This window comes from Rhinolophus sinicus, linkage group LG15, assembly GCF_036562045.2.
Source record: "Rhinolophus sinicus isolate RSC01 linkage group LG15, ASM3656204v1, whole genome shotgun sequence".
Taxonomy (NCBI): domain Eukaryota; kingdom Metazoa; phylum Chordata; class Mammalia; order Chiroptera; family Rhinolophidae; genus Rhinolophus; species Rhinolophus sinicus.
The window spans coordinates 30,718,745-30,744,860 of record NC_133764.1 but is presented as its reverse complement, the minus strand read 5'-3'; the positions used below and the strand labels follow the sequence as shown (position 1 = coordinate 30,744,860).

Here is a 26,116-nt window from a genome sequence, read left to right as displayed (position 1 = left end):
TTTTCCCCAAGCGAAACAGCAAAGACCATCCTCTCTCCATCTCTGCAATGATGGGGGAGTCATGTTCCTGGGAGCCTGTGTCCCAGTGGGACACAGAGGTTTCCAACTTGCTAACTTGCCAGCTGAATGGGGACAACTTTCCCATCCGGGTTTGGGGTCCCTTTTATCTATCTGCTAATGGCTTCATGTCTCAGCTTTTCATATGTGTGTGCCCAGAAACTCTGAGCCATCCATCACTTTAGGAAGCAACACTTGAGTACAAGTCTTGATGCACTGCTCAGTGCCGGCAGGGTTTTCAAGAGCCTAATTTATGGCAACATCTGTGTTTACTGTTCCTTGTCACTAACACTAAAATCAAGGTGATTTTAGATACTAAAAAAAATTTTCAAAACTCATAACTGCAGATGGTGAATACCCTGAAATGCAAACCACTGGGTGGGTCTCAGCAATGCCAGGCAAAGACACTCACTCTTCTGAAGCCAGGCTTGGGCTGGAGAAGGGTGTGGTTCCTGTCTGACCAGTGGCTGAGTGATTCCTGTCCCTCTGCTGACTGGCCACGCAGCACCTGAGGACACAGCCAGAGCAAAGGATTTAGAGGTAAGCCTGCTGTCCCCAGGGCAAATGGGGGGCAGACAGAAAACTATTCTCTGTGGCCTCCTTAACAGACACACAGACCCGACTTCCGTCCATGGCGAGATCCAACCAAGGCCTTGTATTAACAATGGCGCTCGGAGGCCTGGAACCTGGGAGACGACATCTTGGGAACAGCCTCCCTAAGCCCCCTGGGAGCCCAGGACTGGAAACTGTCAGTCCAGGCCAAGGGCTGTAGGCCCTAGATTCCTCCTTAGTCATGGCTTCTTATACACTCATCTAACCAGCTTTAAACGATCTAGACATTTGTAAGGAATCACTGAAATTCATTCTCCTCCTTCTAGGCATGACTTGCTTAACAAAGAGATTCTGGTTAGCTCTTCAGGATGAATGGAACTAAAGCGAACAGTTTGTAGAGATTGGAAAGGAGAATCTTATGCAGCCAGAAGCAATTCCTCCTTCCTGACGAAAGATCGAGACCCAGCAGAAAAGATGGCCCTTCCCTTAGCAACAGGCCAGGTCTCTACCTCTACACCCAACCCCTGCCTTTCACCTGATGCCTCTTGCACTCACCGTTGCTTTGGGGGTCTCGACACCTCAGCCAGCCTGCGGCAGGCCTCCTCCAACTGTGCCAGGGTGTTGGGTGGGGTCAGGGGAGGCATTGCAGGGTCCTGGGTAAACGGGTGGGCACGGGGGGCCGTGCGGAGGTGCCCGCTGCTGCCCCCCCACAGGTGGTGCCGGCCAGCTCGCTCGGCTGGGGATGCACGGGCAGACTCCAAGGGGTAGGCCTTTTTTGTGCTTTGGGCACTGAACAAGGAGTGAGGAGAGAGAAAAGAGAAAGAGAGGAATTAGGTTAGAAAAACTGGAAAATGTGACTTCGAGAGAAACTTCTCTGTTTTGCCTTCAGAGAGGAGAAAAAAATAACTCTACCATAACACGAACAGGGGGCGTTGCCAAAAACATGGCATTTTTGTGGTCTGCTCAGTCCAACGTTTAATATTAAGACGGCAAGAGCAAACAGTCACATTTGTTTCCGGCCAACTGCAAAAATAGCCATCCCCACAATAACCTTGGTGGTGGCTGCCCGACCCTGGTGGCGGCAACAGTGTTTACCTATGGGGCTTGGGCTTGCTCTGCCGCTCAGTCTCCAGCATCCACTGCCAGACGTCCTGAGACCTGTCTCCTTCCTCCCCGGGAAGCTGCAGTGCTCCGGCTCCTTCCCTGGCCAGCGGGGCCAGGCCCGGCTCCGTGCCTCTGCCACTGCGCTTGGGGAGGGTACTCCCTCTGCTGCCGCTGTGGGGAGCCAAGAACCACACGGGCCCAGAGAGCCGTTACTTCTCTGAGACTGCCCCCGTCGGCAGATGGGCCGGGGATACGGTGACATGCACCTGCGCTGCCCCCCTCACCCCCCACGGCTACGCCTCCCTCCTGGAAGTAAATGCCTCTGACCTCTGACCCCACCTCACACCTGGTTGGAGAGAAGCCCCAACTGGGACAGTCGAGTCTGCCCGGCACTTACCCAAACTGCTCTGCTGGCCCAAGCTCTGGAGCCTTGGGGTGGCTTTTGCATTTCGGGTAGCAGTAATACTCAGGACCCCCGGGGCAGAAGCAGCGCACCCTCTGGGCGGCCTCCGCCTCAATCTCCTCCTTCGTTTTGGGGACGGCGTGGTGGTGAATGTAGTGGTGGTGTACATGCTTCGTCATCTGCTTGGTCACGAAGCCCTTGGCCCCAAGGAGGGGGCAGCTGGCTGGAGAAGCTGAGGCCGGGGGCAGCTTGCCCCCAGGTGGGAGTAGGGGGTGGTACTGCGGGTGGTGGTGGTGGTCCGGGGAGCGGGAGCGGGGGCTATAACGGCCCACACCGGGGGACTGGCAGCCGGGGGTCTTGAGGACCCTGGACAGATGGTCGTCCAGAATCGTCTGTGGGTCCTCCTCATAGCTGCCGGAGGGCAGGAGGGAAAGGGGGTGCTGGGTGGGCACCCCGTCCCGTGAGCCCAGCGCTTGCTCGGAGCCTTCCTTCTCTTCATCCTGGAAGAGAAGACAGCAGAGGGGGGCACCCCATTAGCAGGAGGGACCGTTGGCAAGGGCTGGGGGGCAGGGCCGGGCAGGGCGGGGCCAGCACTACCTCTCGGATCTGCTGCAGCCGCTCCTCCAGGGTGTGGCGGCTTTCTAGCTCCAGCTGCAGTTTCTCCAGCCTAGAGATCAGCTCGGCCGCGAAGGCGGCGGGGTCCACGGGGGTCATCTCCTTGGGCAGGCGGTGGGTTCTCTACAGGGCGCGGGGAGGAAAGGGACGGGGGCGTGGTTAGCCAGCCAAGCGCGCTGTAGCAGCGCTGGAGTGTCCTGGGGCCAGGGACGTGCTCGGTGGCTCCAGGTTGGGGCAGAGCTCGGTGGGCACAGCAGCCCAGGCTGTGGGGGAGCTTTATGCGCCGGCACCGCGGCCTCATGGAGCGCCATGGTCCCCACCAGCATTTGCCTTGGGCAGGAGCAGTTGGTCGCACTCCGAGAGGCCTGGCTTGTTCTCTCTGTAGTACAACCAGCCCATCAGTAGCTACTCTGAAGTAGAAAATCTTCAAAGGCTGTTGTCAAACATCAAAAAAAAAAAAAAAAAAAAAAAAAAAAGGCAGCCTCTGAGGCGGGGAGGGGAGAAAGACCAACTCAAGGAATAAAAAGTAGAGTCTAAACAGAAGAGGAGTTGGAAATTAAAAAAAAAAAAAGATTGGAAGGGAGGTGGGGGGGAGAGGAAAAGGGAGGGAAAAAAAGGGAGTCACGCGGCCGGATCAGAAGAAGTGGTAATTTATTTCCTGGCCGCACACAGCGCACCTTTGAGTGCGGTGTTGTCTCAACACTGTCCTAGATCTGCCTGCTTTTCTCCACCCCGCCTCCCGTCTCTTTGTACAGAAAATGAAGAAAGCTGCTGCGGGCTAGCAGAACACTGCTGAGTTTGGCTGCCTGAAGCTGATCTATCAAGGGAAAAGGGAACATCTCCAAATCAAGTGCAGAATATAAAAAGGCACCGAGATCGCCTGCCAACAGCAGCAAACAGAGAGAACCCCCACCGCCCCGCTTTCTGTCCTTCTCCTGTCATCTCTGCCACCCCTCCTCCTTGGTGGTTCTGCCTCTTTCCTCATTTCATTCTTGCGTTGCCCTTTTCTTTGGGGTGGGGGCAGCAAAAAGCCAACTTGCGAAGGTCAGCGTTTCCCCCAGCAGATGCGCAGGCCTTGCCGCGTCCACCACTTAGCGGCACAGCCTGGTGAGACGGCCCTTCTCACACAGGCTGGCTCTGTGTGGCGCCCCCCATCAACGGGCTGGCTCGGGGAGAAAGTTGATTTGCATACCCCAGGACAAAATCATCTAACTTCCACACTTGGGCAACAGAACTTTATGAACACACGTACACCTCTGACCCATCAACAAAATTTTATGTCATCAATTCTGTTGTATTTGAGAGGAATTGTTAGGGGGAATGCTGGAGGGTTTCCAGAACAGCAATCTTAATATGCTAATTTTAGGACAGGGTTAGGTGTGCCCCAGACTGTGTGAGCAGCTTTCAGAGGAGGTGCACTAATGCAACAATCTGTGCACTAATGCAACACGGGATTAGCAATTCAGAGTGTTAATTTTCTAAATGCAACATAACCCATGAACCAATTGGATTCTCGGAAGCCAGCAGGAAGGATTCACAAACAGACATGCCACTCTACACTGGGCACTCTGCTCCCCTCTCTAAGCAGCAGGTTTCTTGTAACCTGGGTCTCAGCGTGTTACCAGAAGCACAGTTCCTGAAATGCAGATGGGAGGCTCTCTTGAAGACATGGGGCCACGTGCTGGCTGGCCTCTAGGACATGGGAATAGAAGGAGAGGTCCCAGAAAAGTCCTTTATGCCACATGGGCCTCTCATCTCAACCGCTGGAAGAAGCTGGTCATGGGAGCTTCACTTCCTAACACTTCACACTACGTGTAGATGTAACAGCGGGTACCAAGCAAGTTCTGGGGTTGGAAACAGACGAGATAGAATAACTGTTCCAGGGCTTCAGAAGCCAATAGGAAAATGGCCGCGTAAATAAATAAATGGACGGCTGAAATGACCAAGCCATGCAGTCAACACAAGGAGAATGTCCCAGGGATGCGATTTTCCTCCCCTGGGAGGCAGAGAATCCTTAGCTTCTTCATTCATTCATTCATTCATTCATTCATTCAATCAATCAATCAATCAGTGTCTATTAAGCATTCATTATGTGCCAGGCAACTTTCTAGTCTCTGTGGATACGGAAGTTAATAGGATAGACAAAACTCCGTGCCCTCAGGGGGCTTCCATTCTAGCAGGAACCCAATGTGTAGCAGATTATCTGCTATCATGTCCTGGTTTCTGGGAAGGAACTGCTTCTGTTTCTTTCGCATAAAGGATTTTCTTTTTTGAACTGAGAAAATGCAAAGGTTCAAGGAGGTCATCTTGAGCCCCCCTCAGCTCAGCGTCACATCCCAATGAACCATGTTCCAAGCCTTGCCTGGCCTTCCCTTCCCCCTTCCCCCTGGCAGATCCCGGCACTGCCCCTCCTACTTTCCCTGTTTCCCCTCTTCCGCCTCCCATCCCTCTTCTTCAGGACGCAGCGTGGCCCAAATCAGCCGCCTTCCCCGGCGGAGTATACTCACCGGGAAATGAGGTAGAGACACTTGGCCATTGGCCTTCACGCTGCGATGCATTTCTCTCTGGAGCTGTTTCTTACTCCCCACACGATAAGGAGGGATTCCATCTCTAAGGGAAGGGAAAAGACAGAACCCACAGCTCACAAAGGTGCTTTCAGCACTCAGGATGCTCAAAAGCCACGCAGATATCCTGCCACTGGACAGGGTAACACACCCCCACGGGAGTGTGTCACCTGTCCCAGGCGCCATGGTTGTTCCCACAGGGAAAGATCAATCTGCAGTCCAACTGCTAAACCTCCTGCCTATCCATCAGCTTTGGAAATGGCTCCCTCTTGGATTTTGGATCACTGACTTGAAAAGAGCTTGGTAAGCTCAACTCTCAGGCTGTTCTCTCAGAACTGGGTTACACTCCAGCTAGCCTGGTCAGAGTGAAGGCTCGCCTACTTTACAGGTGCCCCCAGCAGGAGACTCTAGGACCCCGCTGGTCCTCCCAACAGTCCATTACCCCAAATCAGGAAACCAGGCATGGCTTGCGGAGGAGGGTACTGCAGGAATAGGGCCCAGACTGACAGAGGGCTAAGCCAGGCATTAGCGAAGGCATGTGTAATTCTCCAACAGTCAACCTCTAAATTTCTTCCTTTTCTAAATCACCACAAGGGTATCTTTGGATCCCTTCCTTCCCTCAGCTCCAAACCCTACCACCTCCAACCGACAAAATCTCAAAGACACGTGACCAATGTGGGCATAAAGAGAAAGCCCCTACTATGTGGAATTTGGTGCAATTCATTCAAATATTTAAGTACCTACTACGAGCCAAACCTTGTTCTAGGCACTGAGCAAGAGAGCCGTGAAGAAAGGGGGTAAAAACGCAGAGGACTGCCCTTATGAAGCTTATGCATTCTAATGGGATGGCCCAGGCAATAAGCCAAACTAAAAAAGCAAAATCTATAGTATGTTAGAAGGGGTAAGGACCATGACGAAATACACTGCAGGAAATGGGGAGAGGATGTGGGGTGGGGGGAGGCGGTTACAAGTTCAAGGTCCTCCTACCATCTGGTACTCACTGGCTACAGGCCATGCCAGGTGGTTCAGCGGGGTGGGGTGTAGTGTCAATGTCCTTGCCAACATCCTCATCATGTATACGTACATGTATATGTACATGTATGTATATATACATACAATCATACATACGCACACACATATACAAAAGTAAGTGGAAGAGGTAAGACTAACTGCACTGCAAATAGTCTTCACTAGAAACATAAGCTGGAGTTGCTACAATTTTTTCTTTTAAGAAGGAATTTTGTTCTTGAAAGCCGTAGAATGGTCAAGGTGGGATCCTTTTCCCATCACTGTCCCTTCAGGAGGCCACTTATTTACAAAAGCCTCAGGATTCAAACAGTTCCTTACTGAAATCATACTTGGAGGCTGTAAATATTGAAACTAGGTCTTTGCCTATTTCCCTTCCCCTGGTGTTTTGTTCATCATGGAGTGGAAGGAAGAAAAACATCCCTGGCTCAGCAGCAGTGGGCGAAAACCAGCAGTGCCTAAAAATACCAGGAGCAGCCAGGGGTCGACCTCCAGCTCCTCATCCAAAATGCCCTGGAATAAGTCTGCTGACCTAGGCCAGAGCAGAGGGCCACTGTGGGGATGACGCAGATGATGGCAGCTGAGCTCAATGTGTTAGCCACACCTTATGGCTAATCACACTGAGGGTACAGGGGGGAGAGAGAGGTCAGTATCTAAAGCAGGGACTTCCACGCAGGGGTGAGTCCTATCCAGAGAGAGGCTGAGAGGGGCAGAGCTGGTGAGCACAGTGACAGGCCTTGGCCAGTCAGCCAGTGCAGGTCGAGTCACCCAGGCAGCCTCCTACTAAGGCCTGGGACTTGACCGGGCCCTTGAAAGCCAAGGATAAAAGTTCGAAGTCCAGAAACTTACTGAATCACCTGGAGCGTATTTACCAAAACTCAATGTTTTCACCGTGGGATTGTTTACAAGACATGGTAGAAAACGGGCTGTCACCAGCATACCTGGCTTGACCAGTAACCATATTCCACACCACACCATATGACTGACTCAATCCAAGGCTGCTGGCCCCCACGTACCGAGTTCCCACTGTGGGTCAGACACCTCTGACCGATAACCCAACTTCATTCTCACAAAACCCTTAATTCATCACATTGTACAGATGGCCAGGGTCATAGGCTCTACCAGTTAGAGCTAGGATCCAAATCCAAGCTGCTGTTGGACTCCAGAACGGGCATCCTTAACAACCTACACCCCCAACCTTCTCCACTGGAGAAGCCAAGCTTCCTGACTTGTCTGAAAGTCAGGGGGCATCATTTCCTATGCCCCATGGAGTCACCTAACATTGTGAGGAGATAAATGGGAGATTTGAGGGACATTCTGGAAAGCCCTCCCCACCCCACTTAGTACTCACTGGCTATGGGGCATGCCCGGTGGTTCCCGAAGCCCAGTGAATATCCCCATTTCTCACCGAGAATCCCTGTTGGGATGAGGGTGGGGGGTCCCCCAGATTGGGTCTCATGCTAGTTTAACCAACTTCTGCTGCCCTCAGGCTGCAAGACAGTGTCCACACCCTTCTCCTGAGCAGCAACTCATCTGAGACTTAAGAAGAGTGGACGGTGCTGCTCCAGGCCTCTTCCTGACAATCTTGGGGGGCAGTAGTCAAGCACCCTATGGACCCCACCGAGACACATGCAGGGCTTCAAGAGTCCTAGAGGAGGACGCACCACACCCTCCAAGACTGTCCTTGAGTGTCCTCCAGTAGCCTTCCCGCTTTGCGCCTTTCCTCCCAGACAGAAGTCAGGGACAAGGCTTTCACACCTCTTTTTCTTTTCCATATAATGTAGAAAGAAAAGAATCGAGGGATGTAGATATGGGGCGGGGGTGGAGCAGGTCACTGGCCGATGAACGGCCAGAGGAACAAATGATTTTTTTAAAGCATCCCCCCAACCAATACACACACCCCCCACGCTGCCCAGGGTAGCTGAAGGACCCACTGCAGGAAAAGGGAGATTTTAACTTTAGAGGCTCAAAGAGGCATGATAGGCGCCTTCAAGGAAATGTGGCTTTAATTCTCCCCCAGCCAAGAATCTTCTTCCAAAACAGCCCCTCATTCCAGAAGGGGGCCTCTCTTCTTTTTGTGCAGGCTCTCACAGTGTAGGATCAGCTTCCCGGCTGCTCAGAACTGGTAGTTGAAGAGTGCCCGAGTTTCGGTCCCTATACAGTCTCCTTTCATTATAAACATTTTAGCTAACGAGCCCGCTGCCAGGCCCAGCTGTTTCTGGGGGAGCACCGGTTTTGAAGTGTGGACTCCACTTAGCTGCCATTTAAGCCGAGCCAATTAGCTTAGCCTTTTGACTCTGCAGTGCCCAGCCTAACCTGAATGTCATTTTCCGGTGGCTTTGAAATAGCAGGCTCATGTGCACCGGCGCCCACTCACATTTTCATTTGGCAGCCTCTCAGAGGGCCGCCTCTGATCACAGCCAACATCAAACGCCTGGTTTGTAAGATAAGGTAATATTTGAAGCTCACTCGGATGCTTTCCCTGGTGTCCAAAGTAAACCCATAAATAAGATATAAGGAAATACAAATAAATAAATAAAATAACCTGTGCCGCTCTCTGCGGGAAACGTGCGGAAAGCATCTCGCACTGATTTTGTGACCCTCCCGCCCCCCCACGCCAGAGCAGATGCAGCCTGTAAGTCAGGCGGACCCGGCTTTTTCTAAGAGCAGCTCTGCGCAAAATGAAAAGACAGAGAGACGTTTCCACGCCGTCTATTCCTAGCTTTCACAGCGCCTGGCTGCTGAGAACAGAGCAAACGACCTGCTGCTTCTGAGGTTTTCAGCCCCCTCGCTTCATGCTCCCAGGCCTGATGCCCAGGAATGCCTGCTCCCCCCTCCCCAAAACCCTTCTGTCCCCAGCACTTCCAGACTGGGGTTTAGGACTTTGTTGGGAGTCTGGCAGCTAACTTTCAAAAAAAATGAAAATGCCATTCCTTCTGAGAATGCAGGTTTCAGAGTAATGGGCTTGTAAAACAGCCTTCTCAGAGGCCCACTAAGAAGAGCCAAATCCCAGCCATCTTTAACGGGGCTTTTTACTTAGTGGGAAAACAGAAGTCAGCAGTGGCTTTGGGCGAAGGCAATGATTCCTTTAAAGCCCCTGGCCGCTCTGTTCCTCCAGGCCCCGGTGCACAGGTCCCTGGAATAAACACGCGGGGCCAGCCCTACCCAACTTCTACCCAGGCCTCTTGCACAGGCCCCTGGGACTTAATTGGTTCTGTCGCAAATGAGACGATTGCTTCCCCCAGCTTATGTCTAATGAACTCCAACCTTCTGGAGTCTATTGAAGGCTGCCTGTGACTCCCTCTCCCCCTCCCCAACAGCATTCCCTCCCCACCTCCCAGCAGGGCAGCCAGCCCCACTCCCCAGGCCCTCACAGCCCCCCCTCGCAGCCGAGCTGGCCATTGTGACCAGGAGAAACAGCCAGGACCTTTTCATGCTTTATGGGGCACCCCTATTCACTTGTTCAAGGAAATTTCAAAGGGGCCTGCTACCCTCTTATCCTCTCTAAGCTTCCCCGGATGAACAATGGGCTGAAAGAGATTCAGTTCGGCTTTTCATCCCCCCCCCAACACACACACACTTTATTTCTCGCTCGGTGCTCTCATCTGCCAGGCCCACAATTGGCAGAGCTCTGAAGAGGGGTCTAATCCCAGCCCTGGGAATCCTGGGTGACCTGCCTGACACTGGGCAGATCATACACACCCAGGGTCAGCGGGCCAGAAACGGCCATGCACAGCCCAGCTTTCAGGGCATGCCAAGTCTGCTGGGCAGGAGAGCGGGCGTGGGGTGGGGCCTTGGCGCTCCCCACCCCCACCTCCAGTGCCTGGCAGCTTGAGACCCACAGGAACCTCTAAGCCCAAACACACATCCCATCCGAGGGGCTCTTATTCTGAAGACCCCATCACCCCCATTATAGGCAGCATGAGGCAAACAGCCCTGGACAAACCATTCTCGGGAGAGGATGGTCCTGCACTGGTGAGAAATGCCCTCCCAGTTGGTAGAAACACACCCAAGTGAGTCCAGCGGCCACGGCCCCATCTTGGTTGGGAGAAGGCTCAGCACCACGCAACGTGGACGTCAGGAGGGTGAGATCCAATACCACGAGCCCCCAGGTCTCCCAGCCTCCCAGGTGCCTTCTCTTGGCGTTGGCATCCTGCTTTACTCATCACCAAGGTAAGGCCGCTTCAACCCGGGAGGACGCCCTGAGATTCTACCACTTGGGACCCAGGGGGACGTCCTGTGCCCCAAAGAGAAAGGTGCTAAATAAATGAGGGGTCTGCCCTCTCGGCTCTGTACCAAAGGGGACCTCACTCCCAGAACAGCTGACTCGCAAAGGTAACGTCTCTGGTCCCTGAAAGTGGCTTTCCTGTGCCTCAAGTCACAAGTTCTTTAGATAAAGGGGAGAAGGGTGGGAGTTTTAAGGTCACCTCTATAAAATTGAGGAAGCTTTTCTTCTGGGAAGGGGATAAAAGAAGAGGGGTGAAGTGGGAGGGTGCAGGGGAGAAGTTAGAACTTGCTCCCTCCCACCCCTCCCCCAACCCATTAAAAAAGAAGCAGTGTGAGAAATCACTAATAAAAATAAAAGAAACGCAAAGTGGCTCAAACGTCTCATTATCAATAGGTCCTAAAAACATGTCTCATGTTGGAAATGTTGGTGCTTGGGGGGTAGGCAGAGGGCAGGGGCCTATATCTGGCCTGGATCTGAGTTCTAGCTCTAACAGGACAAGCCAGGAAGCATGGGCCATACTTCCTCATCTGGAAGTCACACGGGACTGCCTACCTTTCTGATTGAGGCTCAAACATGTATGGGGACCGCATCCAAGTTACCTACCTCATCATGAACCCAGAATACCACGTCAATGATGGGGAGCGAAATGCAGGCAAGGACCAGGAAGCAAGCCAAAAATAGTCTCTAAGAAAACTAAACAGAAGCCTTCTGGTTGTCACTTAAGTAAGCTACCTTTGACGGAGGAGATTCATTCCGTGCCCTCATTCAAGTCCAGCTTCCCCTTATTTTACACATAATGCTAAGTAAGGCTCCCACACAATCCACAGAATAATAAAAGCTGAAGGAGTACTGCTGCTAACAGCAAGCACACAGACAACAGTGGAAAAATGACAGCAGGCAGAAAGACGAGAAAATACAAAACCTGCTTTTGGCAAAGGAGGGGGGTGCCGATATATGTAAGGGCAGGCAGCCTTATACAAGCTAAGACAGTACTGCAACACAGTATGAAAACAGATCTTGACGTTAATTATTGTGACCAGGAAATAAATTATGCCTGTCTAATATTCTTCAATAAAGTCAGAGCAAAAACATATTAAGAACTATATCCATCAAAGTATATATATGTATTTTGTATTTGAGTATGGATATTAAAAGCCTATATGGGAAACTTACTTCTGGGGAACCTCTCATTTCTCCATGTTGGATGACAGACATATATACCCTTACTCTGTTTTTACCCATGCCAAATGCTATTCTTTTATTAAAGTGGAATGTTTCACCTTAAGGATATCTCTTTCCCTTTACTAACAAGGGAATCAGAGATAATACAAAAGCCACAGAATTTTAATCAATAATAGAGTCCCAAACCAACCTCATCAACTTTCCTTCCAACTGGTTCCATGCCACAGGCCAAGCAACAGGACATCTGGCCAAGAGAAACCAGATAATTTCAAACGAACTGGAAGAATAGATGGTCCAGTTTTTAGGAAGGTAAAAGGAACAAACTCTAAATAAGTGTGCCAGAACTCAAACGGTTCAATGGCGTGCCTTTCAAAATGGTTCCCTTAGCGGAAGAAAATTCCTACTCAAAACGATTTGTGGAAAAGCCTTCAAAGAACATTTCTAGAATGGTGGTTCTCAACTGGGTATTGCGTGAGAAGCTCTTGGAGAGTTTTACCCAAGTGCTGCCTCCTCCTCAGGTCTCCTAAATCAGAACCTCAAAGGATGGCGGGAGATGGGCACACCCTGCCCACACACACCTATGAAACTCACGCAGAATGTGACTAGTTCCCCATCTGCCGAGATCACCATTGCATGACCTCAGATGTCATAAAACTCACAGCAGGATCCTGCCTGATGGCCTGCTGACCTCGTCAGAACACGCTGATGACTTGATTGCTTTCAGAAATCAAAGCCATCCATCTGCACAAGATCCAACATGAGACATGGCTTTGGAGGGAACCCCGACTTAGGGGTAGAACCCTCACCTGACCCAGAGCAGGCATTCCACCAACGCTTACTGAACTGAATGTCGTCCCACATCCATGAAAGGACATTACCCACAATGGCCCTCTAGAGAGTTCTGGTTCTGACTCCTACCTTCAATGCCTTTTCTTTCAAAAACAACGAACACCTAAACACAACCATTCTGGTGTCATCCCATCCCCACCTGTTGGTTCTGCAATGGGACACCTGGTTTTCAAGGGCGGCCAAGCACTTCGGCCCATAGGGACAGCAGGCAAAATGACAACCAGAAGATGGGCTGTGATGCTCAAGGAATTTGTAGATATTCATCTTAACCTTCTACCTTGCTTTAGTTTTCTTCTGTTAGGCACCATCCAACTTCCCTTTCAAGGGTCTAAGCTTAACACTGCCCAGCCTACCACGTCACCTTCCTCAAACAACAGAACAGCTCTGGCACACTCACCTCCCACCAAACGTAGAGAGGTAGAGAGAGACAGAGAGACAGAGAGACAGAGAGACAGAGAGACAGACAGACAGATGGGATTTGGGAAGCCAGGTGAGGACGGCGGGACTCTGGCCAGCTGGGTCACTCTGCCACCATGTACATGAAGGGGACACCGGATACTTACACGCTACTGTCCGTCATGGACATGGAGTCATCGGTCAGTGCGTCGCTGGATATCTCACTGTCATTGGCACTGGTGGCTGGTGCAAAGACGTAGCCAGAACCTACATGGTATGGGTGAACAGGGTCGCTCCTCTTGAAGGATCTGCGGGAAGAGGACAGCAGCAGTGCATCATGGCTTCTCACCAGAAACCCAGGTAGCCAAGTGCATGATCCTACAATCTGTTGTTCAATGCTAACCTGCCACCCGGAGCCACGTGCTCATCTGGGTGGAAAGCAGGGGCCACACAAGGGGCCTGCTGAGCCCTGACTCGGCCTGGGGAGAAAGCAGGCTGGGGACCTCTGCCCCCACAGGTGGATCTGCCAGGGGGCAGAGGACCCCAGGGGAGACAATGGAGGAAGGACCAGGACTCTGCTCTAGGAGGGGAGGCTATGGAATGAAAGAGGGGAGGAAGCCAGTGCAGATGGAGTGTCTCCCCTTCCCTGTCTGCTATCCACGCCTGCACCCGAAGATTACAATTTCAGGGCCCCAAGATAGCTTAAGCTTTCACGATAGCTGTTAGCATAGTTCTGAGATGCAAACAACTGGAGGTCTGGCTCAGCCTCGTCATGTCAACCCTGGGCCCAGTGAGCTAGACAAATGGGACAGAAAACCTTACGACAAACAACGATCCCATCCCATCCCATCCTGCGCGGGGCCTGTGTGTGCCTTTCCCCCACCCAGGCCTTCCTCCCCCAGGGCTGGCTATGGCCAGCAGGATTAAAACGAGCAGCACAGCTGTTTTAAAGGAAGGTCCAGGCCCCTCCTCCAGTGTCTCCCACCCTTTTGTTTCAGTGGCCTCTGCCTCCCCATTTTGCCCTCTTGATCTCCTCCCAGAACAACCAGTGTGCCTGTCCCCTGCTGGGGCGCATTCCTCTTGTGTCACCAGCGAGGGACTTAAGTGGGGGGGGGGGGGGTGGTGGAAGAAGGCGCCACTAGAGTCTTCAGGCTGCAGGAAAGGGCCTGTAAAGCCTGAAGGCCTATTTACAAAGACCCAGCAGACTCCACTGAGCCCAACAAGTCACACCAATAGCAAAGAAATCATTTGGAGGAGGAGGGATTGGCTCAGAAAAGAGAGCCTGCTCTATCAGGCCACTGCAGGCAACCTCTAAAGATGACCTTGAGGTTGGCAGATGCAAGGGACTCATGAAAGGTCCAAGCAGTCTTCTGCATGTGCTCACCGAGCTCCTATCCCCCTACTGGGTGCTCAGCAGCAGACTGGACTCTGGGTACCCAGGCCTGGTCTCTGGTCCCCTGGCACCCACGGCCTGGTAGGGAGACGCGTGTCACCATGACGTGGGACGAGGGGACTCCATGAGGGAGGCAGACACAGTGTTATCACAGGCCGACGACGGGGGGGCACACCTTTATACGCCTCATCTCATTTAGTCCTCGCAGCCACCTGAGGGAGGACGAGCCCTGCGCCCATTTTACAGGTGTGTCCTTCGAGGTCCCACGAGCACAGCAGCCTAGCCTGGATCACAGTGCTGGGACTGATCTGTCTGGCTCTATCTCAGCCCCTCCTTCTGTCTCCTCATGCAATGACTGGCCTCCACATCTGTTAAATCCTAGAGTTAAGAGGCAGGACGAGTGGAGGGAGTTCTGGGCCCGCTAATGACGGAGAGGAGGTTTGTAGCTGGGTGGCCGGGATGGCTCCCGGGGACAGGTGGGAGCAAGGTGAACCTGATGGGTGAGCGGGAACTCAAGGAGATGCCACCCAGGACCGGGAAAGGGAAAAGCAGTTAAATGTCTTTCCCAGTCTAGGGCCAAGCTAGCTGCGTCAGGAAGGGGCAGGGACAGGAGGGGGCCTGAGGTTTTCCCAGCAGCAGAGGGTGTGCCACCGGCTTGGACTGGATGGAGGGGTGGGGGCGGACAGGGAGTCCATGCCCCATCTGGGTGTGAGAGCTGCAACGGGGGAGGGGGTGGGGAGCTTTGCGGGATGGAACTGAATGGGGCGGAAAAGGTGCAAGAGCTGGTCTCTGTCTTTAAGGAGCTTGCACTCTTGTAGCTGGGGTGACAAAACAAACAAGAAAACTTATATTCAGAGTCATACCATTTTAGTCAGAATGAATCTTAGAAATGATCTGAGCCAATCTACTCGGTTTAGAAATGTTAATAAAAACCAAGAGCTACCACTGACCGAGCACTTAGTATGGGCGGGGTCTTGTTTTTATCGCTACTGTATAGAGCACACAGTAGGTGCTCAATGAATGTCTGCTGCCCAATCCTCCTGCATCATCACAACCATCCAAGGAGGTATGGAGCCCCAGCTGGGGGCCAAGAGCCTTGTGGGAGACCTCCAGGCTGGAGACTCGGCCACACGGAACCCACATCTGGACTCCTGGAGGAGCTTGGTTGGCAGGGACCTTGACTCTGCTCTACTGAGCTAGACTCGGACATCAAGCCAGCTCTTTGAAGTGTTCCGCAGGTGTAGAACTGACTGGGAAATGCAAACAAGGAACAGCCTATTTGAGCCGATCAAATACCTTGGACTGAGTGAACTTGAACTGTCCCTTGACCGCTCCGGCCCTGTTCTCCTATCTGTAAAGGGTGAGAAGTCTCACCACCTCCCAGGATTTGTTTATGATGATTAAATGAGGATGGTAAGTTCTTCCATCCCCACATCCTCAATCTGGGATTCTCAGAGGATTCTCTCAGGGCTACAGAGAGGAGTGACAGCAAAGGAAGGGCAGTTGGTTTTTCTGGAGAAGAGAGGGATGAGGGGATGATTCAGTAAAAACACTCCCCTAGTTGATAAGAGAACTCAAAAAGAGAAGGATGGTTCTGTTTGTCATCAGCACTAAAGGCAGAACAAGAGGAAATGGCCTTTCTAAGTCAGAAAGAGGAACACATTTCTTAATGGTCCAAGTGGAACCATGGAGGGAGGGGGGCAGGTTATGGAATCGCCCAAGTCTTTAAAATAGCCCCAAGTTCCCAGCTATGTTGTGTTTGGATGGGGCTCCTGCTCAAAGCAAGACGGACAGGATAACTTCCTCAGGGTCCTTTCCTATCCTCAGGAACACAGTAATAAGTAAGTTCTGGAAGCCCCTGATAGGGAACAGAAAGCAAGAGGTCGAGAGCTGGCACTGGTTTAGCTCCCAGCCAGCTGGGTGAGCACAGGCGAGCCATAGTCTGTATGAACGTGGTGAGGGCAGGGGTGGGGGTGAGGGGAGTCGATATCCACCTAAAGCACACGCAGTTCAAACATGGCCATCTGTAAGTTCTCGCATCCTCTGAAAGGGCACTGTAATTTGGGGAATCACCATTTAATATTCCAAAAAGCCACCCGCCAACAGAGAGCTCCCGTAGCTCTCCTTCCTTCCGTGGTATTTATCATGACTTACAATTACACAGCGTTGGTGTGTTTACAAGCTGAATGACTATCTGGGCAACTGGACTGTAAGTTCCATGAGGGCAAGGGCCAGCTCTGTCCTCTTCACATGTGTCTCCCCAATGCCGCACGTGGCCTGGGGCCACCAACCACATGCAGCATTGGGGAGACACATGTGAAGAATGCAGCAAAACTTTTTTGAACCTCCTTAAAAGACCTGGGACCATCAAACGGGTTGCTGACGATTTTCTAAGAGGCAGAGTACAAGATCAAAACAGCCTTAAATAGCATTCAAACACTCTTTCCATCCCTTCAGTGTTGCTATCTTTGTGGTATTAACACATCAACAATGTCCCAAATATAAGGGTTAGAATTCAACCTCTACGGGGAGAAAATGACTCAAGAGACATTCCTCCCGCCCCAACAAAAAAGGCACCTAACTCAAATCCCATGTGTGCTCACAGCTCTGCACTCCTAGAACACATGGATCCCAAAATAAACTCGTCTCCCTTCGCTTCCAAAATAGAGGGCTACTGTGTGACCAGTCATTAAAGAAGGAATATACTGCTCTTAGCTCAGTTGACTGCAATAGACTATTTGGATTTTCCTACAATCATAACAGGATGAGGAAGAGGAAGGAGGAAGGGTTGTGGGGAGAGACAGAAACTCAATTTTTAAGAACCCCAAACTTTGTTAAAATCACTACATAATTTTTAAAAACTAGATTAGAGCTGTTTTCTTGTGATTACTTAAAAAAAAAAAGGAAAGAAACTCGGCCATGCTACAGTAATTGTACCCAGATGCTTTGATTATTTCTTCAGGACTTGTGCTCCCAGTTGCTGGAAAGATTTTAAATTCCGAGGGAGCGTGGAGGCCCATGGTACAGATTTTATACTGAGCACACTAAGTTTGCAACTTCAATATGCAAAGGACTTTCAGCTGTCAGGCAGCAGAGGCTCCTGGGAGCTTAGGGAAGGGAAACGTTTGCTGCTCCTCCACCCCTCCCGACCTATTCTTCTCTCTTATCTTGATGGGATGCTGTGGCCCCTGCCCCCTCCCCATGCACCAGGGCAAAACTGCCTTACAGAGGGCACACAGAACTGACCTCTGGGGCCTCCTTCTGGGTCCCCTCTCAAAACAATGCCACTTAAAAAGCATTTGCTTTTAGGCTGTGTGGCTAGGACTTTCTGAAAGCCCTCTGACAATGTACTCCCCAAGGCCACACTCTCTTCAACAAGCGTTTTCTAAGGTATGATGGGGGCACTGGGCCTTGAGGAAACAGGAGAACTGTTACAAGTGTGTCTTAGCAAACTGCCTTCATCAGAGCTTCCATCCTCTAATTGTGGCCTACTGCTTCCAGCATATCTTTCCTATGGCATCATTTTCTTTGATAATTGAAGCCAAGCTTGATTCCAATGGCTTTGCACAAAAATGGGCCTCATCAGCGAGTTCTTTCAGAGAACGGGAGGCGCTTGGAGCCAGCAGAGGGCCATCTGCTGGGCACGGCCGATTTTAAGTGAGGCAAGAGCAGAGGGTCCAACGAAAGACAGATGAGACCGGCCTTGGGCAGGGACACCCAAGGAAGGGCCAGTGCAGAAAGGGAAGGACACAGGGAGAGCTCTATGTGCCCAACACTCTTCTCCTTCCCAAAATAAACGCTGGGCTGTGCTCCTAACCCCACCGCCCCCTTCGCACACACCTAGCCACTCTGTGTGTGTGTTTGTGTGCTGGGGTTTTTACATGTGCTTCTACCAACAGGTCACTCTTGCTCTTAGTTATTTATAGAGACCATCAAAAGCCCAGGCCTCCCACTCAACCACTCGCAAACCAGAGTCCTTCCCTCTGAGGATAATTCCTGCTCTTCCGTTCCAACTATTTATATTAAACCTGACACCAAATCAGTAAGGACACAAACAAGTCATTAAAAATGAGGCTCCTTTGAGGGCCCAGGGTAAATACAGGGCTTGGAAGACTAGCCAACGCTCGGGGCATCCAGCTGCCAAGACTACTCCTCGACAGCTGATGAAGGGAGACCCTCGGCAGGACTCGTGTTTTCTGTGTCATTCATTTTACTAACTTACTAAGCCTGTCCCCTACGCTAGGTACCTTGCTTGATGATTGTATTGGAAGGAGGACACTTAAAGGCTTAGATAGGATCCGTACATCCCAAGAACTACCTGGAAAGACAGACATAAGTTCAACAAGTAGAGAAAGTTGAGACATGGGAAGGGTGGATACTCTAAAACTTTATAATGAATAGGGACCAGAACGCAAGAGCGCCCCCTTGTGGTTGGAGAACAAGAATCAGCTGTCTCGGCCATCCCCAATCTCCGCTCCTAGGGCTCTGTCGGACCTGACTACTCTGCCCCTCCTCCTGCTGCTGCCGCCAGACCCCAGAGGCCTTCCCCTTCAGAGGGGCAATCTCCAGAGACAGCCCGGGTCCCTAACACACGGAGAAATACACAATGGCTAGCAAGATAAGCCATTCAGATAGCAATCAAGCGTCCACCCCCCCCCCCTTTTTCTTACACGCCATCAGTTACAACCTAGAATTAAGAGGCTCCTCTCTTTTTGAACATTCAGAAGGGGAGAAAGAGAAAGAGAAAAACTCATTCCCACAGGAGGTCTGAAGTTGCCTCCAAAGGTCAAGAATCTTAAGACTTGGCCATTCTGTAAAGGACTGTTTGTCTTTGAAGCTTCAAAAAAGAGAAAGTACTCCAGGGCCCCAGTCCTCTCTGGCCAAGACCTCTGCTCCATCAGCAAAAGCAACGACATAATCAACTGAGGTCTGCCCCTTGGGCTACAAGAATTGAAAAACCTAGATTAATACACTAGCAGCCTCTAAAGCTAAGGGTCCTTCATTAGGGAAAGTCACAGGGCCTTCCCTAGTAAGGGGGGGGTTTCTTCCTGGGTAAATGCCTGATTCTACAAGAGACCCACCAGCTCAGCTGTTAAGCCAATTGCTTGCTCTTATCTTTATGTAACAGTTCAAAAGACCCCACTTACCCCCACATCCAATGGGTACACACATTATTTCCTGTATCTCCACCACAACCCAGCTGCCTCCCTAGCCACATTAATTCCACTCTCTGCTGATTAGTGGTGAATGACCTCTTCCAAAACCGGTGCTGAGTGTATCTGGTGACTCAGCGACCAAAAGCTGCTGTCCTCTCTCTCTCTCAACCCTAAGACTGGCCCAGGATACTAAGTAACCCTCATTAATGAATACTGCTTGCCAGTGTTTGGATTTAGCACTGGAAGACTGCCGGCATCTAGCTGTGTGTACATCACTTTTCCCCACTATGAACAACAAAAAGCAAGATCAAAGGGTTCATGGCCAGCAGTCCTGGCTCTCGACAGACCTTTGTCAGCCTCGGCAGCACATCCACCCAACCGTCCACCCTACTTAACTCAAAACATCTGCAAAGTCCATATCATGCACCACCGAGCCCACCACCCTCTGCCAGTCTCACCTGTATCCATTTTCAACAGTTTCCGTGGACCTCACATTTGCTGGCGCCCTGAGAGTTTTGGTGGACGAGCCAACCACAGTGGGTGGAAGTTTGCACGGTGGGGAGATAGCCACACACGACCTTTAGGCTCCCCAGTCCCCCGTTACTCATGTAAGCTGTGTTTTCTCCCCCACTCCTCACATATTCGAGGTATATATCAGAAGTCAAAAACATCTGGTAGGCATTTTCCTCCATCACCGACTGGATCTCAGTCTGCGCCTGGTCAAACATGATGGAATCAATCTGTTGCTTCTTGATGCCATCTCGTATGTAGGTCTTGGTGGCAGGTTTCAGCTGCTTGGAGACAATGCTGTTATTTTCGATGTACCTTTTGTAGATCGCTTTGGCTACTCGCAAAGTTTTGGTATCCTTCAGGTTCATCTGCCTGAATCCATTGCAGGCAAACCAGAAGTCTAAAGTATCCACGCATTTCTCCCTTTCCAAGAAAGTCCGGAAGAGATAAGCACCATCTTGATCTCCCAGCAAGGAGTGCAATGACTTGGTCCACCTGGTCAGAGGGGAATCCGGAGATGCACGCCCCTCTGGCTCCCCCAACCCATCCTCATTCCGCCTGGCGTTGGAGGAGACAGGCATGGGTTTGGTAACCTGGCCCTTTCCCATCCCAGGCTGGCACGGTGGGGTCTCCCCTTCTTCCCCCGGAACCGGGGGTCGGGGGGCATCTTCGCGGAAGCTGCTGCTGGGGTCTGGAAGGCGAGGCACCAACACAGCGCTACTCATGGTGAGAGAGCTCTTCTCACTGAGTTTGGAGATTTTTTTTCTTCTTCCAGTTCCTCTCAGCAACCAGCGTGGTCTCTCTTTCTCTCTCAAGTCAGCAGGGGCTCATCTGAGCCTCCTTTCTAGAAAGAAAAGGAAGGGGGGAGGTAGGGAGAGAAAAGGGTATTGATCTAATCAAAACCAGATCTACCCAACATCAAAGCAAGAAAGTAAACAGGCTTTTCAACTCCTCAAATTCAAATCAAGCAACCCAGCTATCTGCGAGGTGCTCATCTAAGGTATCAGACGCTGCTTTTTCAAAGGCGAAATCTGAGCTCCCCGCACACTTGGGGGGTGGTGGTGGGGTAGATGGGGAAGGGGCGGGGAAGGTAAGATGGGAACGGGAGGGTGGGAGGTGGGGGCGGAGGGGTATTCAAGGTGTGAGACGTAACCTTCCAAAAACCCACCCGCCGGGGTGCACCCAGGGCAGCCGGGCCCGCGCCTACCCGCTCCGTTCCTCTCCCCTCCCCCCCTCCCGCGATAGCATCAACTCCAAAGACGCGCAGTCCGAGCCGCAGGGCTGTGTGCAGGTGAAACCAATTTCGGTAAATTTCCCCACTCGGCTCTCGGCACAGATAACTCGAGCTCCAAACGTGCCCTTCCCCGGCATCTGGTTCCCATTCCCCCACCCACCCCTTCCCTCTCCGCTCCCCCTTCCCACTCCTTAAAAATTCAGAAGATCTTCGACCGAGAAAGAAGCCCGCCCAACACGGGGCGGAATGGGCTCCCGGACTCCCAGTTGACAAACGCCAGCTGTAAATGTTCCTGCGCCCCCGCCTCCCACCAAGAATACGACAGACTCCGTCTATACCTCAGTCTTCCTGGCTCCCCCAAACCAGAAATCAACTCACTCAGACCAGACTTTGATCTTCAAACTTTGTGAGCAGAGAATCCCCAGGATGGGCCACCCCCATCCTCCCCGCCCCCCAACCCACCTCCCGGAGCCGTGAATCCTACAAAACCAGATCAGAAAACGTCTCACGCTACCACTGCCTGTGACAAGAATCCCAAACTCTACTGATTCAAGCCTGTCTCTTTTTTCCAAAAGAAATGTCTTATCTAACCAATAAACAAGCTTCTTACCCCAGCACGGGAAGGATCAAACTAAGGAGGGGTGGGCCGGGGGGATGGGGCGCGACCCCTAACGAAGGGCTAGGACTCCGGGTCCATGGTGCCCCGGGCCTAAGGCCGCCGGGCTGGGCAACTCGGCCGGCAGAGTGACCGGGCCGCCGGTAGCGCAGCGCTACCCCGGCAGAGAGGAGGTGGGGCGGCCCCGTTACCTGGAAGACGAAGGCGGCCCCAGGCCGGGCTCTCATCTCCGCCGAGCCCCCCCGGCCCGCCCCCCCGGTCCAAATCCAACTGAACGCATCCAGAGCCGCAGAGCGCGGGGCCGGAGCTCCGGGAGGCGCTCGCAGCACCCCGGGCGCGGGTGGGTTCACCGCGCCGCGGCTCGCAGAGACGCCCGCAGAACAGGCACGGAAAGCAGCAGCCTAGTCCAGAAATGGCGACGCGCGGAGTTTCTGCTCTCCGCAAAAGGGGCCGGGGGCGCGGGGCCCCGGCGGGGAAAAGGGACGCGGAGGACGCGGGCGCCCCAGGCTCGGGCCGCTCCAGATCGCAGACTGAGCCTCCGCCAGCACTCTGGGCCCCTAAGCGCGGACCAGTGGCTGGGAGGGGAGGAGGGGAGGGGGAAGAGAGGCGGGAGGAGAAGATGGGGCGGGGGGAGAGCGGGGGGGAGAGGGGGCGGAGGGGAGGGCAAGCGGGGGGCGCCGCCACCCTTTCATCCCACCCTCCAAAGCCCTGCACATTCACAACCGACTCACATCCGTAACAACAACGATGCGCCCCTCGGGGGGGATCAGCCCCCTCTCCGCCCCCGCCGCAGCCGCCACTTGCAGAAGTCTCTACCTCGGGTCCCCCGCCACCTCACTGGGGAGGGGGCTCGCGCGCAGGGCACTCGGGGTAGCCGGGCCAAGCCCCCCGGAGCGTTGGGCGCCCGGCCCGCCGCTCTCCTCCGCGCCGGCCCGGAGCGCGCCCCGAAATAGCCGGCCTGCCAACTTCAAAGGGCCCCGGTGCTGAGTGTATCTGGTGACTCAGCGACCAAAAGCTGCTGTCCTCTCTCTCTCTCTCAACCCTAAGACTGGCCCAGGATACTAAGTAACCCTCATTAATGAATACTGCTTGCCAGTGTTTGGATTTAGCACTGGAAGACTGCCGGCATCTAGCTGTGTGTACATCACTTTTCCCCACTATGAACAACAAAAAGCAAGATCAAAGGGTTCATGGCCAGCAGTCCTGGCTCTCGACAGACCTTTGTCAGCCTCGGCAGCACATCCACCCAACCGTCCACCCTACTTAACTCAAAACATCTGCAAAGTCCATATCATGCACCACCGAGCCCACCACCCTCTGCCAGTCTCACCTGTATCCATTTTCAACAGTTTCCGTGGACCTCACATTTGCTGTCGCCCTCAGAGTTTTGCTGGACAAGCCAACCACAGTGGGTGAAAGTTTGCACTTGAAGTCCGCACAAGTCCACTCCTCTTCTTCATTCAAGGTGGGGAGATAGCCACACACGACCTTTAGGCTCCCCAGTCCCCCGTTACTCATGTAAGCTGTGTTTTCTCCCCCACTCCTCACATATTCGAGGTATATATCAGAAGTCAAAAACATCTGGTAGGCATTTTCCTCCATCACCGACTGGATCTCAGTCTGCGCCTGGTCAAACATGATGGAATCAATCTGTTGCTTCTTGATGCCATCTCGTATGTAGGTCTTGGTGGCAGGTTTCAGCTGCTTGGAGACAATGCTGTTATTTTCGATGTACCTTTTGTAGATCGCTTTGGCTACTCGCAAAGTTTTGGTATCCTTCAGGTTCATCTGCCTGAATCCATTGCAGGCAAACCAGAAGTCTAAAGTATCCACGCATTTCTCCCTTTCCAAGAAAGTCCGGAAGAGATAAGCACCATCTTGATCTCCCAGCAAGGAGTGCAATGACTTGGTCCACCTGGTCAGAGGGGAATCCGGAGATGCACGCCCCTCTGGCTCCCCCAACCCATCCTCATTCCGCCTGGCGTTGGAGGAGACAGGCATGGGTTTGGTAACCTGGCCCTTTCCCATCCCAGGCTGGCACGGTGGGGTCTCCCCTTCTTCCCCCGGAACCGGGGGTCGGGGGGCATCTTCGCGGAAGCTGCTGCTGGGGTCTGGAAGGCGAGGCACCAACACAGCGCTACTCATGGTGAGAGAGCTCTTCTCACTGAGTTTGGAGATTTTTTTTCTTCTTCCAGTTCCTCTCAGCAACCAGCGTGGTCTCTCTTTCTCTCTCAAGTCAGCAGGGGCTCATCTGAGCCTCCTTTCTAGAAAGAAAAGGAAGGGGGGAGGTAGGGAGAGAAAAGGGTATTGATCTAATCAAAACCAGATCTACCCAACATCAAAGCAAGAAAGTAAACAGGCTTTTCAACTCCTCAAATTCAAATCAAGCAACCCAGCTATCTGCGAGGTGCTCATCTAAGGTATCAGACGCTGCTTTTTCAAAGGCGAAATCTGAGCTCCCCGCACACTTGGGGGGTGGTGGTGGGGTAGATGGGGAAGGGGCGGGGAAGGTAAGATGGGAACGGGAGGGTGGGAGGTGGGGGCGGAGGGGTATTCAAGGTGTGAGACGTAACCTTCCAAAAAGCCACCCGCCGGGTGCACCCAGGGCAGCCGGGCCTGCGCCTACCCGTTCCTCTCCCTCCCCCCCCTCCCGCGATAGCATCAACTCCAAAGACGCGCAGTCCGAGCCGCAGGGCTGTGTGCAGGTGAAACCAATTTCGGTAAATTTCCCCACTCGGCTCTCGGCACAGATAACTCGAGCTCCAAACGTGCCCTTCCCCGGCATCTGGTTCCCATTCCCCCACCCACCCCTTCCCTCTCCGCTCCCCCTTCCCACTCCTTAAAAATTCAGAAGATCTTCGACCGAGAAAGAAGCCCGCCCAACACGGGGCGGAATGGGCTCCCGGACTCCCAGTTGAAAAACGCTGACCCCCCCCCCCCACCAGCTGTAAATGTTCCTGCGCCCCCGCCTCCCACCAAGAATACGACAGACTCCGTCTATACCTCAGTCTTCCTGGCTCCCCCAAACCAGAAATCAACTCACTCAGACCAGACTTTGATCTTCAAACTTTGTGAGCAGAGAATCCCCAGGATGGGCCACCCCCGTCCTCCCCGCCCCCCAACCCACCTCCCGGAGCCGTGAATCCTACAAAACCAGATCAGAAAACGTCTCACGCTACCACTGCCTGTGACAAGAATCCCAAACTCTACTGATTCAAGCCTGTCTCTTTTTTCCAAAAGAAATGTCTTATCTAACCAATAAACAAGCTTCTTACCCCAGCACGGGAAGGATCAAACTAAGGAGGGGTGGGCCGGGGGGATGGGGCGCGACACCTAACGAAGGGCTAGGACTCCGGGTCCATGGTGGGTGCGCGCGGCCCCCGCCCCGGGCCTAAGGCCGCCGGGCTGGGCAACTCGGCCGGCAGAGTGACCGGGCCGCCGGTAGCGCAGCGCTACCCCGGCAGAGAGGAGGTGGGGCGGCCCCGTTACCTGGAAGACGAAGGCGGCCCCAGGCCGGGCTCTCATCTCCGCCGAGCCCCCCCGGCCCGCCCCCCCGGTCCAAATCCAACTGAACGCATCCAGAGCCGCAGAGCGCGGGGCCGGAGCTCCGGGAGGCGCTCGCAGCACCCCGGGCGCGGGTGGGTTCACCGCGCCGCGGCTCGCAGAGACGCCCGCAGAACAGGCACGGAAAGCAGCAGCCTAGTCCAGAAATGGCGACGCGCGGAGTTTCTGCTCTCCGCAAAAGGGGCCGGGGGCGCGGGGCCCCGGCGGGGAAAAGGGACGCGGAGGACGCGGGCGCCCCAGGCTCGGGCCGCTCCAGATCGCAGACTGAGCCTCCGCCAGCACTCTGGGCCCCTAAGCGCGGACCAGTGGCTGGGAGGGGAGGAGGGGAGGGGGAAGAGAGGCGGGAGGAGAAGATGGGGCGGGGGAGAGCGGGGAGAGGGGCGGAGGGAGGGCAAGCGGGGGCGCCGCCACCCTTTCATCCCACCCTCCAAAGCCCTGCACATTCACAACCGACTCACATCCGTAACAACAACGATGCGCCCCTCGGGGGGGATCAGCCCCCTCTCCGCCCCCGCCGCAGCCGCCACTTGCAGAAGTCTCTACCTCGGGTCCCCCGCCACCTCACTGGGGAGGGGGCTCGCGCGCAGGGCACTCGGGGTAGCCGGGCCAAGCCCCCCGGAGCGTTGGGCGCCCGGCCCGCCGCTCTCCTCCGCGCCGGCCCGGAGCG

At 53.4% G+C, this 26,116-nt stretch overlaps 2 protein-coding genes across 6 annotated transcripts in view; both read right to left on the bottom strand.

Annotated features, from left to right (window-relative positions):
• Window positions 1-26,116, bottom strand: part of AXIN2 (axin 2) — a 78,453-nt gene that overhangs the window by 5,897 nt on the left and 46,440 nt on the right. For 2 of the 5 annotated variants that reach the window (XM_074320628.1, XM_074320625.1), the window contains exons 2-9: window positions 23,216-24,149; window positions 13,144-13,284; window positions 5,239-5,341; window positions 2,714-2,854; window positions 2,111-2,616; window positions 1,705-1,884; window positions 1,165-1,398; window positions 470-565 (exon numbers count right to left, since the gene is read on the bottom strand). In XM_074320628.1, the coding sequence (XP_074176729.1) occupies window positions 470-565; window positions 1,165-1,398; window positions 1,705-1,884; window positions 2,111-2,616; window positions 2,714-2,854; window positions 5,239-5,341; window positions 13,144-13,284; window positions 23,216-24,030 (2,216 nt within the window). In that variant the 5' untranslated portion in view covers window positions 24,031-24,149. Of the gene's footprint in view, window positions 1-469; window positions 566-1,164; window positions 1,399-1,704; window positions 1,885-2,110; window positions 2,617-2,713; window positions 2,855-5,238; window positions 5,342-13,143; window positions 13,285-23,215; window positions 24,150-25,374; window positions 25,740-26,116 lie in introns of those variants that run through there. The other 3 variants (XM_074320626.1, XM_074320630.1, XM_074320629.1) reach the window with 3 other exon arrangements.
• On the bottom strand, window positions 19,996-22,458 carry LOC141568951 (axin-2-like). The gene is made up of 2 exons (XM_074320355.1): window positions 22,077-22,458; window positions 19,996-20,879 (listed from the first exon to the last, which is right to left on the bottom strand). Exon 2 carries the CDS (start codon window positions 20,758-20,760, stop codon window positions 19,996-19,998), a length of 765 nt encoding a protein of 254 aa, XP_074176456.1. The 5' UTR covers window positions 20,761-20,879; window positions 22,077-22,458.